Source organism: Carettochelys insculpta, chromosome 5 (genome assembly GCF_033958435.1).
Source record: "Carettochelys insculpta isolate YL-2023 chromosome 5, ASM3395843v1, whole genome shotgun sequence".
NCBI lineage: Eukaryota > Metazoa > Chordata > Testudines > Carettochelyidae > Carettochelys > Carettochelys insculpta.
Genome location: NC_134141.1, coordinates 43,175,986 through 43,191,789, shown reverse-complemented (window position 1 = coordinate 43,191,789; position 15,804 = coordinate 43,175,986). Strand labels below are relative to the sequence as shown.

The 15,804-nt window shown below is 38.9% G+C and overlaps 1 protein-coding gene across 1 annotated transcript in view; it reads right to left on the bottom strand.

Annotated features, from left to right (window-relative positions):
- Window positions 1-353: 353 nt before the first annotated feature.
- The window catches only part of SNX24 (sorting nexin 24), a 142,507-nt gene continuing 127,056 nt past the window's right edge, over window positions 354-15,804 (bottom strand). The window contains exons 4-7 of the mRNA XM_074995005.1: window positions 13,990-14,084; window positions 12,044-12,076; window positions 10,922-10,986; window positions 354-3,895 (exon numbers count right to left, since the gene is read on the bottom strand). Of these exons, the coding sequence (XP_074851106.1) occupies window positions 3,825-3,895; window positions 10,922-10,986; window positions 12,044-12,076; window positions 13,990-14,084 (264 nt within the window). The 3' untranslated portion in view covers window positions 354-3,824. The remainder of the gene's footprint in view (window positions 3,896-10,921; window positions 10,987-12,043; window positions 12,077-13,989; window positions 14,085-15,804) is intronic.

Below are 15,804 nucleotides of genomic sequence, written 5' to 3'. Positions count from 1 at the left end.
CCCATTTCATGAAAGTGCTACTTACAAATGCAGAATTTGTGTACATAACACCACTCAAAAATAAACCAAAGTAAAACATTGGGGCCGTGTCTACACTAGCCCAAATCTTCAAAATGGCCATGCAAATGGCCATTTCAAAGATTACTAATGAGGCGCTGAAATGCATATTCAGCACCTCATTAGCATGCCAGTGGCCGCAGCTCTTCGAAATTGCCACTTTTCGCTGCCACGCGGCTTGTCCAGACGGGACTCCTTTTCAAACGGACCCTGGAAACTTCAAAATCCCCTTATTCCTGTCAGCAGCAAAAGGAGCCCTGTCTGGACAAGCCATGCAGCAGCGAAAAGCAGCAATTTCGAAGAGCTGTGGCCGCTGGCATGCTAATGAGGTGCTGAATATGTATGAATATGAGGCACCTCATTAGTAATCTTCGAAATGGCCATGCAGATTTGTAGCCCATATCTTACAAATCCACACAGTCCTACCTCTTATTCGGCCAACTGCTAAGATAAAAAAGTTTATCCAAATTTATGGGCGATAATAATGCCTGTTATTATTTACGTCACTTGAAATGAGAACAGGCATTTGCATGGCACCACTGTAGCAAGGTACTTATGTGCCAGGTATACTAAACATTTTATAGCCCTTCATGTTTCGACCACCTTTCTGGAGACACACTTCCCTGCTGATGATGTGTCCTGCTGATAATGATCCAACACAGAGCAGATTTGTCGCATGTTTATTTTCATCATCCGAGTCAGGTGCTGTCAATGCAAGGCAGATTTTCATTCATTCATTTACTTATTTTGGTGGCTCAGATTCTGTAGTTTCTGCATGAAAGTGGCATTGTTTTGAGTTCTGAAAGCATGTTCCACACCTCCATCCCTGTCAGATTTTGGAAGGCACTTCAGCTTCTTAAATCTTTGGTCACATGCTGTTAGCATCTTTAGAAATCTCATATTGATACCTGCTTTATCTTGTCAGTTCTGCAGAAAAATATTCTTATGCTGAAAAATGTGCTGACTATCCTCCAAACCTGCAATAACATTAAGTATTTGGCAGAAAGTGGTTAAAAATTTGAAAAAGGATACATGCAATTCACACTCAAGGAGTTCAGTCACAAATTTGATTAACACTTTCTATGAGCATCAATAAGTATAAAAACATCCCCTGGATGGCTTGTCGATGCATGAAGAGGCATAAAAATGGCATGTAAATACCTTGCAACACCTTCTTTCCACAAATCCATAAAGAATCGCTCTCCTTTCTCAGCCAGCTTCAGATGCGGAGTGGTGATGGTAAATAAGCAGGCAGCATTATTTCCAGTAAATGTAAATAAACTGGTTTGTCTTAGCAACTGAAGACTTGTATGCGCTATAAAGGTTTATGCTATTTTGTTTTGGAGTACAGTTAAGTAACAAAAAAAAATCTTAGCAATTGGTTGAACAAGAAATAGGACTGAGTGGACGTGTAAGAGCTAAAGTTTTATATTGTTTTGGTTTTGAGAGCAATTATGTAACAAACCAAATTTGTAAGTTATACTTTCATCATAAAGAGATCACACTACAGTACCTCTATGAGGTAAAAGGAGAAATACCATTATTTTTACAGTTCAAATAATTGTAACAAAATAATATGAACACTGTTCACTTTGTATTCTATGCTGTAATGGAAAATGTAGTATATCCAAAAGTATTTTAAAATGTCAGTTGGTATTGTTTAGTGCAATTAAAATTGTGTGAGTTAACTGTGATTAATCAACAGCTCTACTTATGCTATAAGCCTCTAGTATGAGCAATGCTGTAAAACGACTTTAACAGAGAGAATGAATCAAGATACAAAATTATCAATACAGTGTAGTGGGTAATACTTATGTCTCTAAATCAGAAGCTAAGTTCTGGGTTCATGAGAAGTACTGACAGTTCAGTACGTACTACAGCCACTGATGATTGTTTTACAGATCTGTGATTCACTTCAGCAGAGAGATCGTTTAGATCATAGTTAAAAGTAAATCCTAAATTTGAAATGCACAGGGTGCTTCACAGGGCCTGATATGTGTGTTTATGAATAGCCAATAACCTGATTTCAAATTATATTTTCAAGCCTTGTAGAAACTGACAGCTTTGCACTACCTAAGTCCCAAACCTTGCACTGTCTCATAAATCATCAGAACAGCTTCAAAGTCAGTTTAGTGTTTGGCAGGAAGCACTATTGCTCCCTCAGGACTGCACTACTATATAAGGGCCCAATTCTGCCAAGTCTCAGGCTAAGAAGTCCCTTACTCCAATGAGCCTTATGAATTATTTATACATTATATTAACGAAGCAGCATTACAGCAGAACTGAATACTGTGATGTTCATGACATACTGCTATATAACTTCATGCATCAAGGGGATGGTGCTGAAAACTGCAGATGAGGTTAACCATTTTTTCACTCTGTGGCTTGTCTACACTTGCATTCCTCTTTCAAAACAGGCATGCAAATGAGGAAACTGAACATGCAAATAAGGTGCAGATTTACATATTTGGCACCTCATTTGCATATTCCTTCTAAAGAAAAACAGCCGTATAGATGCAGCTCTTTCGAAAATAAACCCCATCTTTGAAAGAACCTTTTTTGCCATAAAGGAAGGAAAGAAGGGGTCTTTCAAAGGTGGGGTTTACTTTTGAAAGAGCCAGGTCTACACTGCTTTTCTTCTTTTGAAAGAAAGAATGTGCAAATGAGGCACCAGATATGTAAAGCTGCACCTCATTTGCATGCCTCTTTCAAAAGAGGAATGCAAGTGTAGACACAGCCTGTCAGTGTTGAGGGGCGAGAGGAGATGTGGGAGAAACTGCTAGAGAAAGCAGCTTTGAAATGTACCCCATGTACCCCATTCGACTAGAAATGAATACACATGCTACATTCACAGTGCATATGCTGCTGTGTGCATGTTCCAGTAGTTTATTTTACAGTGTAACAGCTAGTAATGGATAGAATGAATCTCAAGTTCATATGAACAAATAATCAGTTATTTCACTTGTAATTCATATCTTTGCCTGACCTCACCACAAAATGGTATAAGCATGGTTCACAAAATATAAGATGTTAAACACAGAGTGTAAGTCGGCTCAGAAATTAAACACACACTAGCAGTAACAACTGAATGAGACTGTTGTCAGAAATGTCATGTCAATCTTCCAGAATGCCACAGAAGTTCTCTACAGCCAATATCCTGACAAAAAGCTACACTGCAAAAGGTAGAAACTCCCTATCACATAGAACTTGACACTATTCCAGCCAAACCTTAAGATATAGATTTGAAATATTTCCCTTTAAAATACTAATACAATACTTTTAAGTTGCATTTAATTTCCAGTTAAGCAACTGCATTTTTAAAAATTATTTTGCAGTCTCTCTCATTATTGTCTTTCGTGCCAGCACGTTCAATGCATTCATTGCCAGCAATGGGTAATGCATTGGTACTATACTGATTTAAAAAAAAAAAAAAAAAGGAGGATTCGTGTAATTTGTAATTTAAAAAAACTAAGAAATATTAAAGCTTTTAGTTCTCTTCAAAGATTAGTGTAATTCAGTGTATGACTGTCATTTTTAGTATTAAATATTAGCGTATGTATGTACATTAGTTTAAATAAACAGACAACCATTGTTTCTGTATCCATTTTTAAAAGCACAGCTGTAGTGACAATGATTTTAAAAATTAAAATATCAAATTAAACTAGGGTTGTGACTTTTTCTGCTTGCAATTATTATGACACAGAATTTTGCTTATGTCAATTTCCTTAACATGACTTGCTTTAATGTCTTCCATCCATGTACCACTTCTACCTGGGCAGAAGATGAGGAAAAAATATCCCATGTAGAACTCCTTCAATAACTACATTTGGAAAGTCATCTGAAAAACAGAAAAGAAAAACTGCTTTCTTATGTATGTCAATACCATGCAAATGCTTTTGTGGAATATAACGAGGGAAGGACTAGTTTACTTTAGGATAGTGCATCACTATACTGTTTATCCCTGTTGGGAATGTACTATTAGTAATGCTGTTTCAGCACTAAAGCCACTTTAGTATAGCGTAGGGCATTGCATAAAAGCACTGCCAGATTTGTAGCTTATTGATTTAAAGGGATGTTCTAATACTTAATGCTGCTAGACTCCAGCTCTTTATCTGAATCTTTTCTCACAAGGAAGATGGATTACACTGGCAATTCAATTTCTAACAAAATCTCAATACACTAGAAGGAATTCCAAGATTGCTACTGGGAATACTTCACAGCAGTTTTTCCACTGTGGTTTATAGCAATGTTTTGTCCACGTGGACTTGAAGATGCCTGTACCATCATAGAAGCTTCTCAAGGACAGTAAGATTGTAGACTATCTACTGAACATAAAAGGTCAAGTTTCTTCCAAAAAGTCAGCCTGGGAAATTTGAAGGGGGAACAGCACACAGACACAAAATATTTTCGGTGCAAATGCAGAGGAAACCAACAACATTTTTTCATGTTAAATTTACTTTAGTAAATAAAATTGAAACAGATTACTTGATGAAAGAAAGTAATAGACCCACACAGAGGCAGGAAGGCTATGTGTTACTGAAAGAAAAGTATTCTCCAAATGTATTAACTCCTATCTGTCTAAAATAGAGTGACCCACTTTATTTCTTTGACAGAGTTAGAATTTCCCACTCCATCTTACATTACTGCTTAAAATTGAGTTTCAAATACGCAGTGCCAACAAACTAAATGCCAGGTTAAACCCAGAAGATACAGCCAAATAAATATCCACGGATCATGTTTCACATTTCCAAAATAAGTTTCTCTTTCAGCCACCAACTACAGATATGCATATTAGGCCAGATTCAACTTTCACTACAATCAGTGGATAGTTTAATAAAAATTGGCTTGTCCCCATTAATAACTTAGTAATACTGTAGGATCATTAGATCAGGATTTTTGGTAAATAGCGTATTATAAACCAGTTCCAGCACTAGTAAATTACTAATAGGGTAATTCTATTATATATCATAATTTATCTCAGATATTTGACCAATAGACTCAATGATATTTTGGAGGTGAATGTCTGACTAGTAGAGACCTTTTCAATAAGCAACATACAGCTGGGGGTGATTCTCCTGACTTCTGATGGCGTACAAAGCATTATTACAAATCACACACTGATATTTTGAGACCACTGTGATTCCATCAGTTCTGAAATCTCTGCATACTCAAACAATTTTTCTAGGATAATACCAGAATATTGCTATTACTGGTATTAAAATACACACAGTAATCATGAGCTAGTGGTTTCACTCTAACTCAAATGCTAAAGTTTCAGAAACTGTTTTTTCCACTTGTCCTATTAGGCCATTTCTACACAGGCCACTTCGAAAGTGGCATGGTAATACATGGCCCGAAATACGCTAATGAGGCACGGATGCAAATTCCCCACGCCTCATTAGCACATGGTCACATGATCTGGAGTCCGGAAGACTGTTCTTCTGGACTCCAAAATGCTGTGTAGAAGTGAGGCCCGGGGGGTCTTCTGGAAGGAAGTCCTTCATCCGGAGGCCCCTTCTTCCCAAAAATTTTCAGGAAGAAGGGGCCTCCGGAAGAAGGACTTCCTTCTAGAAGCTCCCCTGGGGCCACGCTTCTACACAGCATTCTGGAATCCGGAAGAATGGTCTTGGAGTCCGGAAGAATGGTCTAATGAGGCGTGGGGAACTTGCATCTGCGCCTCATCAGCATATTTCAGGTCGTGTATTACCATTCTACTTTCGAAGAAAGTGGCCTGTGTAGAAACGACCTTAGAGCCATGGCATACAGTACATAAGGGGAAATTGGTATCGATTTTATAAAACTATTCCACACTACAGTGTCAACTCACTTTGACGTTTTGCTGCATATAGCATGTGCCATATTTTAATTCTACTATGTAAATTTTGAAACAATCCCATACATCCTTTAGAGAATGTCTGGCTTTAGACATCATTCACCATTAGACCAATTTTCCATAAAGATACAGGAAGTTCAGGATTATTATTCAACTTTTACAAAAGGAACTTTAGCAATTTGGTCTATTCAACTAATATTGTAGGTTCTGGTCCTTTCAATACCCCTTTCAACTTTTGTGTGATACAGGTACCTCCTTGTATGTCAATTTCCTTGACACGACTTGCTTTAATTTCTTCTATACATGCACAATTTCTAGATGAGGGACCTGATAGGTTCTGAACCATGGAAATTGGATAGACCAAGGGAGATCGATGCTGGCTGCTCTGCCACAACTGGCAGCAAGGCTCCATTCTGGTGGCAGTAGAGGGGCCGGCACTGACAGAACTCAGGTCACAGGAAGAGGCAGGATGGCTGGAGAGTTCTGCAGCTGGGGGCCAGGAGCACAGCCTTATGGGATTGCACAGAGCCCCAAGGCTGCCAGGCTGCACTTCCAGCCCGTCACTGGTTGCAGGACTGCATTCCTGGCCCCTGACCATAGAGCTCTACAACCACTGTGCCTGCTGCCTTGAGCATTCCCCAGCCCGTCTCCTCCTCAAGCTCGAGTGCTGAAAATGAGGTATTTGCAGCTCTCTGAAAGCTCTGGGAAAGTGCGGGAGGAGTTGGGTAAGTACATATCCAAACACGAGAGGCACATCTTTAATCACATAAACTCTGTCTCACCAGCTACTCTGCTATTTACACCAATACTAGGAGGGCTATGTGCACATTTACGCTACATGCTGCCATGTATTGTAGACATACCTTCAGAGACCAGGTCTACAGACTTGAGCACTGACTATAGTGCTAAAAACAGCAGGGTAGACATTTCCGAGCCCCAGCCTTCAGAAGTTTCGGAGTCCATCTTCCAACGCAAGTGGGAACATCCATACTACTGTTTTTAGCACGATAGAGAAGGCTTCATAAGCCCAAGTCTGTCTTTGAGACTCATGGCTGAAGTGGTTTTTTCCCCCTATGCAGACACAAATGAGTCTAAATCACTTCTGATTCTGAAAGAGGCTCAGTAAGAGTTGGGTTTTATTTAGAAATAAAAGTAAATGCATGGCATTAAATGCATTTATGGTGCGGGGATTGTTGTCAGTGAGAATCCTGAGATTTATAAAAAGCCATAAATAGGAGGGATATCACCTTAGGATTTCTTTACTTTAAAACCTTCCACCTGTTTCTTGCAGTTATGTGCCCCAATGGTGCCTCTTGGCATATGTATACAACAGTGATTTTTGAAAAGTCAAGCATAAGCTGAAACCAAGAAAGTTGACAGTCACGCTAGCAGCTTTGAACCTTAATAATTAATAAATTAGTAAAGTTTAGCTCTTGAGAGCCTTAATCCTAAAAGAAAGAAAAAAACCCAAATTTTTTAAACAGTCTTTAAAACAGGGTCATATTAAAATTAATTAAAATGTTCATGAGTGGTGAGTAAAACTAGTTCCAGTTTTAGCACCAGTAAGTTACCTGATGGAGAGAAAAGTAAAGTCTCTGCACCTAATGACTTCCTGCACCTAATATGTACCTAATGACATAGGGGGATAACAAGCCTAATTATTGTGGGAGACAAATTAAAACGGGAACAAAACTGGTGCAAAAAATAACCATATAGCTGTTAAACATTTTTCCTTTGAATTAATTTTTACTGGATTTGGTGACAATTGTTACGGCCACATGATTTGAACAACACAGTCTAATCTTTCTGCCATAAGTGTGTAAAATGACATTAAAATCAAAACACAGATTAAAATCTGACATTATGGACAGAGCTCAATGACTGATTATATTTGGTACATCTTAAAATTCTCTTATTTCTAGGCCCAGATGTCTTGCAACTGGAAGACATGTTGAAAATGCATTACTAATGGCTTCTTGCAGTTGTGCATTGCGTATAAGGTAAGAGATCATTTGAGTAGTAGTAATTTTGGTTTATTGCTCATCTAACAATTTTAATTTTTCACAAATTATACCTTTTTCTTTTTGAACCATTTTATAGGTTAAATTAATAGATACTAATTCTACTCAAATGTTGTAAAACAAATGGATGTCATTGAAACAGCACAGCAGAGAATTTGACCCAGTGTTTTATAAAGGCTGACAACAGTGTGAGGAAATAAGAAATTAATTATTTTGAGACCATTTACTTGTTGTATAACATCATGAAACTGAAAAATTATTTTAGAAATCTAATTTCCTATTCACAGGACAGTGTTAATACATGTGAAATTTACCCAGGAAAAGAAGAAAATATAAACCTGTTATGATCTAAACCAGTGTTTCTCAAACTTTTTTTTTTTTATAAAGTACCCCTTTTAAAAAAATGATACGTAATCCCAGTATCTACAATTTTAAGACACAAATTATTGCCTACCATTGTAACACATTTGTTTGAACAACTTAATTTTGACTGGTTGGTTGGAAAAAATTGTCTATAGGCAATAAACTTGGCATTGCAGTTATGACTGTGCAAAAAGGATAAATAAAAATGAGATAAATAAAAACAGATGAGCATGAAATAAGTCTACTTTTTATACTCATAAAAAGGTTGAGAAACACTGAGTTAATGTACCCTCTCGAAGAGCTCTGCGTATACCCCTGGGGTACATGTATCCATGGTAGAAAACCACAAATGTAAACAATCTGTTACAGTTTATCTTTGTCAAACGGATGCAATGGAAAGGCTTCTTGTCATTTTCAAAGAAAAAGGTAAACAGTGGAAATTTTAAAATGGATGACTGATTCTAATCCAGTCTTGAGCACAGTTTGGCGAATGATCAGAAATAGCTGCTGCTTGACAGGAATTAAAATCTACTTAGATGGCAGAGCTACCCAAAGAAGCAAAATTTTAAAAGTTATTTATCTTTTGCCATTTGTTGTAAATTGAAAATATACACAATTTATCAAAACCAGTGAAATATATGTATCTCATAGAACTGGAAGGGACCTTCCAGAAGACATCAATCCAGTCCCCTGCACTCACAGCAGGAGCTATCACCATTCCTGACAATTTTTTTTAATCTATTTACCCCACATCTCTAAATGGCCCCCTGAAGGGCTGAACTCACAACCCTAGGTTTAAGCAGGCCAATGTTCTAACCACTGAGCTATTTCTCATCAGGACATTGTACTGCTCTTATATTTTTTCAGCTAGGATGGAGACAGAATATTACAGTTTCCTTGAACAAAAATCATGTTCCATATTATGGTCTGACAAATCAAAAATTGTTCTGAGAGGTGTGCTGGAAGCAGCTAAGGGCTGTTGAACAGCTTAGTATATATTAAATCTCATTGAATTGACTGTTTTTTTCCCACTTGCTATATGAAAATCTAAGAATTCTGTTTCAAGGGATTCACCCCCTCACCAAAAAAAAAAAAAAAAAGCCTTGGCAAATCCCTAAAGAGGTCTTTGTTCTAAATGCCATTAACTAAATCTGTTTGGCATCTTATGCATAAAAACAAGACATTTAAAAAGAAGCCACTACTCGAAATAGTTAAATTTAATATTAAATTCCCAGTGACTTCAGTAAAAGCATTTTGATGTGGAATCTTGGATCTATTCAGTGGCAAAGCTTCCACCGACTTCAACAGTGGGCAGGTTTTTACCCTTGATGTTTACTGGTACACCATAAACTCAAAAGAATGAAAGCTTTAGTAATTGCACTCTGCTCTGGAGGAATCAGGCCTGATGCTAGAGGTGTATTATAAGTTAGAATTATGTACATAGCATGCTAGTTCTCTTGATTTTATCATGAGTTTCACAATATTTGATGTTCAGAGTCCCAGCTCCTGGGTTCATGTGGCTTCTTGAGAATCTCAGTTTTTTTTAAGTTTCTAGCCCTCATGGTTTTGAAAACAAACGACTAACAAAAAATTGAGAATGTGAAGGAAATGCACCCCTAAGGCTGAGAAGCCAAAGGTAATGACAAAGAACCCAATATTTATTATTATTTTAAATGTCCTGATTTAAGAATATCTTATAATTTCTTGATGCATACTTTGAACGATTGAGGCAATACACAGAGCCATGTGGGGTAATCTTCACTGTACCATCTTATTTCCAAAGCTATCTACTTTATTTTTGTTAGCAGTTTACATTCAAGCAAATACAGCTTAACACACAAGTAAGAGCAATTTGTTATTCTCCCCCCTACCTCAACCACTCAGAAATCCTATTTTACAGTTTAAATGGAAAATTCTCATACTGAAATGTAGATATGCACAAAAGCACGCTTTGGTATGCAAAACTGTGGAAAAGGCAACAGTTCTATCAATTCAAATGAATAACGTAGGAACACTCCAATATGTGCCAATAATATAATGTCTGGGGAAAAAACAAGGGGGAAAAGGCCTTGAATTATTTCTCAGTGGGGACAGAGGAAGAACAAAAAAAGATGTTGGATTATAACCACCTCTTCCAAATACTCTTTAGAAATAAATATTAACAGATCTAGGGTAATGTAAATATTCTTCTAACACATATATTACACTCAAAACATAAAATATTTTTTTTAAAATATCTAAGGTTTAGAAATAACAATAATCCAAGTGGAAATACAAACATGCAGACAGTAGTTCAGCTGTTGTTAGGGACAAAAAAGCACTATACTTTCAGAGCAAACCCTTCAGGCAAAAAAACCAAACACAGTCAATCAAAAAAACAAAAACAGTATTTTAAGTCTTTTTATCATTTGAATCCACAGTAAATTTGGTTAGGAGAACAACTGAGGGAAAAACATTACATCTTCATATAAATCACCTGCCCCAATTAGGATTTTAAAGAGCTTTATACAAGAACTACAGGTTTATTGGCAGATTATGAGAATTTGGACCTCTATCACTCAGCAGGGCCTGTATTAATAATAACGTGGTTTATGTGGTGTAGGGCCAGATCAGTAAAGAGCTGTTAACAGATGACAAGTTTGATTACCGTTGGCTGTAGGCAAGACATATGGATCCCTTAGGAACAGCAGCACAGGCTGGTGGGACAGTTTGCTGGAAAGGTCAAGAACAAGAATGTCAGCAGCAGGGGACAGTAAACAGGATATTCTACAAACTACCTTTGATAAAGTGAGGTGATCAAGCTGCTCAGGAGTAACCTCCTTATGTTTATTTGCGCAAACTCCGTGGAAAGCAGAAAATGTTCTGGGCGCATAGCTCATTGTTGCTTAACCACTTCAAGTGACTCTGTCAGCTTGAAATTTGACAGGAAGAGGGGAGGTCACACTCCATAGTGGAGGCTGTAGTGGCTATGATAGCTTTAAAACACCAGGATACCCTCGTGATTCTGGCTGTTCTGTGGTGTGAAAGACTATTTGGACTACCTGGGGGCAACTTCTACTTAAGGTTAGCCTCCTGGGCTGCCTCACTGGCCACAGAACTACTCAGAATCTCTGCAATGCTTCTGCCCCACATACAGCCTCAGCTCACACCCTATACCAAGGCAGGCTAGTAGCAGAGCTGCTAAGGCCTCTTCATGCTCCTTTTGCTCTTTTACCTAAAGGAGCCACAGCAGAAGTAATTTACACTTTCTAAATGAGATAAATAATTTCAGATGCTCTGTCTGAATGTCTTTAAGATTTAACAATCACATTTTCTTGGTTTTAGGGTTTTAAAAATGTTCATTTCCTCCTATTATAGGCCGCTTTTATCAAACAAATGCCCAGCATGGGGTAAAAATATTCATAGGGAGAGTCAAGTTCTTTAAGTCCTAAATCCCTTTAAGTTTCTGTAAGAAATTCCAGAATATAAATTTAAGAAGAGATGTGCAATTCATACAATAAACAGATGTAATCCAGCTCATGAAACTGGATGCACTGTTTAATAAATTCACTCAACATTTAATGCCACGCTATTGCTATTTTGTCAGTTGCTGGAACAAATGTAGGAAAGCACTTTACATATATATAATTACTTCAGCCTCCTTATTTCATAAATTAGCAGACTGTTAAATCAATTTCCTCAGGAAAATTAGCAAAGAAAGCATAGCTTTTATTTGCTTACATCACATTTAGTTGTCTAGAAACACTACTGGTAACTGTAATTTGCTCACCTTGATTCTTCAGATTCTGTTTCATCAAAAGAACTAAAACAAAAATTCAGACAAATTAGGTTAGGCTTCCTTATAGCAATATTGGCACATGACTCCATATAAAAAAATGCTGTTAACAGCAGCTACAAAAGAAGGAACCTTTTTCTGGTCAGCCAGGTGATGCAATTAATATGAAAGAACTCTCACAATTTTATAGTGACCACAGCTTGTAAGTGACAACATGTATTTCACTGAAATAGATTCAGGTGCATAAATATACAAAAGTGCGAGGGGCCAATTCCACTGAGAGATTCTGGTTGACATCATTAAGTATAAGAGAAGAGTGTCAAGTAGCTTGTCCCTAAATCACTGAAGCTAGAATGTTTATATCGTGGGGGGGAGAGGATAAAGTTAGAACAATTACACTCCATATTATTACTGAGAACAGCGTAACTGGTAACATTTTGTAAGTATGTTTGCTTTTATATGAGCATTTTCAAACCAATATACAATGTGGGATGAGTAAAGTTATCCCTTTATACCTTAAAGAGATTCTACATGTACTAAACATGATTAATGATTTCCCAAGATGACCTTTTGGAATTACAATTACAGAGTTTTGTGAAAAATCATGACTCAGATGGAAATCTTTTTGGAAATCCCCACGTAGGGGAGTACAAAAGCCTATGAGGCTGCTGTTTCCTTCGAATTCGTCTGCTTGGGTGGAAGCAGGGTTTACTATAGTATTGAAGAAAGCAAGGACCCGACTCTCAAACCCTGTTAGAGATCCCTCTGTCCTCACAGTCGTTCTGGTCTGCTGTAGAGCTGGTCCCAATGACTGATGACACAACTCTACTGGCAACTTCTTTCACCACAGTTAGGCTTTGAGTGAGATCCTGACTCCAACTCCAGCCACTTTATAGCAGGTAAAAGGGCTCCAACCCCTCACCCCCACAGACCTGTGTAGGAGAGGGTTCTCTGGTGCCGGGACTGTGGAAGAGAGTTATAAAGCCACCTTCCTATGATCATCTCACAAGCCTTGGCATGCTAGGTAGGGTAAGAGAGTGTGGGCCACAGCACACAATACCATGGGTAGTCAAGGCAATGAACGATGTGACCTGCAGGACAGCCCAAGAAAGCTGCTGTAAATCAGACAGGCCCTTGGGGTTGTCTAAATTACTACAGGGCCTGCTCTGCATGTAGACAGGCTCAGGATAGGGATGGAACAAACATGGCTTTATACCTCTTTACCCACCCTCCTTCCCCAAAGCTGTGAGTTCTAATGTTGCACCTCTTAGCCGCACAGCAGAGAATCTCACCTTAAGCAAAACGTAATATAATTTAACTATTTTATTGTAGGACTCTCTAGTACACTGAAGTACAACACACATCTTTCTGGCCCCTTCATCCAAACCAACCCTGAACCCTTACGTGGAAGGGAAGTGTTGAGACTAGCATAGATGCCACCATGGAAATGGCTGATCCCCATTTCCACAAGGAGATGGGGGAAGCCATGCACTGAGGTCACCAGTGCAATTTGTCCCCACATAAGCAGAAGCAGATTCCAACCCTCCCATCACTTCTTGATGTAAAACACACACACACAAAATCCTATTAATTTCTTTTAAAGTTCTTGTTGGTAGATTTTTCAAAGATCTGTCAGAAAACCCATTTTTTCTGTCTTGCTCTCATTTAAGCCTGTTTCTCCTTTGCTTTCAGTGAACATACAATAAATGTAACCCTTTTGTCTTTGTACAGTAGGAATTTAATTTTATCTTTTTATAGCTATGCAAATATATGAACAATGAACCTAGTGCTCCTTTCAGTTAAACCGGTTTAAATTACCAGGAAGTCTATTTTTAATCAATAGTGTTAAATCATCTAACAACCTATATAGAGAGGGAAAAGAACCAGCTCTGCCTTGTTTTCCTGCACATTTTTAGCTGTTTTAGTTCATGAACTCTTACCCATAACTCTCTGCCTTTGGCAGAGAAGGAACATGCCGAACATTCAGGAAGTCTAGAAATATTTTGGGGAGATCTTCATTTTCTAAAATGATAGTCTGTAATACAGAAAATACACAATATCATTCAGTTCTTTTCTTACTTTTTATTTAGCCTCTAAAATAACTTTTAATAAACAAACAACAATTATTCCAATTGTTTTCTAATCACACAATTTAGTGAAGTAAGCATCATCCCATACCACAGTCTGTGTTACTGAATTCTGAGGTTATGTCAGATTACGGTGATGTGGCACTGCCTTTGCCTGGGCCTGTATCAGGGAGAAACATCTACTCAAGAAAATGTTTACTGTAAGTTTAAATCTTAAAATTGATTTTTGGTACAGTCATGCCAGAATAAAATTCTGATTTTGTTCCCCCTTTGAAAATCAAAATCAACAGCAGCCCATCCTTAATAATTTCAGCGACCTCATTTCCAGCACTTGAAAGTATCCCATCCATCATGGCATCAGGAAAAAGGAACTCTCCTGGGTGTTCATGGGCTTACTCAGTGTTGTTAATGCAAGATTTAGGGAAAGTTAACAAGGTGAATTGTTTGTTTGGCTTGACGGATTGGCTTACAATGCACTGGTCACATCTATAGTGTGGTCACTAATGACAAAGGACTTGTGGAAGAGCTACTATCTAGAACTGCCATCTTGTTCCATATTAATTGTGTGTGGCCTGGTATCCCCATTCCCCTTCCAAAAGCATTTTTACCGAATAGATGCTCCCTAGTTTTATGAGCAAATTAGTAAATTAATTAGAAATAGATTTATACAAAAAGGGACAAAAGAGGTAAATGGGATTCTTAAATGCCCATTCACTGTGAGAGACAGGCAGACTTTTTAAGGGCATCACAGACTTCAATTTTATAGTAACTGGCAGGATGCAGGTGGTAGCTCTTCTCCACTCCTCACATAAGACAAATAAAATAGTGCACAAACCCTTGGGTGGCCATCCCTTCTACTTTTGCCAGGCTTCCCCTGGACCCACACCCTATCTCCCAGAGGCTACTACAGCCACTTTGGGAGATTTTGGATGCTAACAGCCCAGCAGCACAGTAAGGCTAAGGCGGGATCCCTGAAAGTGGACAGCCTTGTCTTTTTGGCCAGTGGTGGGCAGGGAGGGGGAAGAGTGTCTCTGTATGCTGCCCCTGCACTGACAGCCAGGAACTGCAGCCAATGGGAGGTGCAGAGATGGTGCATGCAGGCTGCAGCATGGAGACCCCCTGGCTCCACCCAGAGGGGTGTACCAGTTGCTTTCAGGAACCATCCATGGTAAACACTTTTCAGCTGGAGTTTGGACACTTCACCCACCTCTGCATCCCAGCCCCCTGCCTCTGCATCCAAATTCCCTCCCACAGTCTGCACCCCTCACCTCCTGCTGCACCCCAAGCCCCTGTCCCCATCCCACAGCCTATACCCAAACTACCCCCAAAGCCTGCACCCCCTTCCACCCCCAAACTCCCTCTCAAAGTCCACACCCACTCCTGCATCCAAGCTCCCTCAGAGTCCACAGCCTGCACCCCTGCTCACGCAAACTCCCTACTCAAGCCTACACCCCACACCCCCTCCCATACCCCAAACCCTTGCCAGACCCTGTGTCCTGCAATCCAAACCCTTATCCAAGACTGGTGAAAATCAGAGAGTGTGGAGGAGAACAAGCTATGGCAGGAGCGGGGATGGAGGGAACAGGGATGGGGCTGGGGCATTGGAGAAGGGGCAAGACAGAGACCTGTCTCAGGGAAGGAAAAGGGCAGGGCAGAGGTAATGGTTTG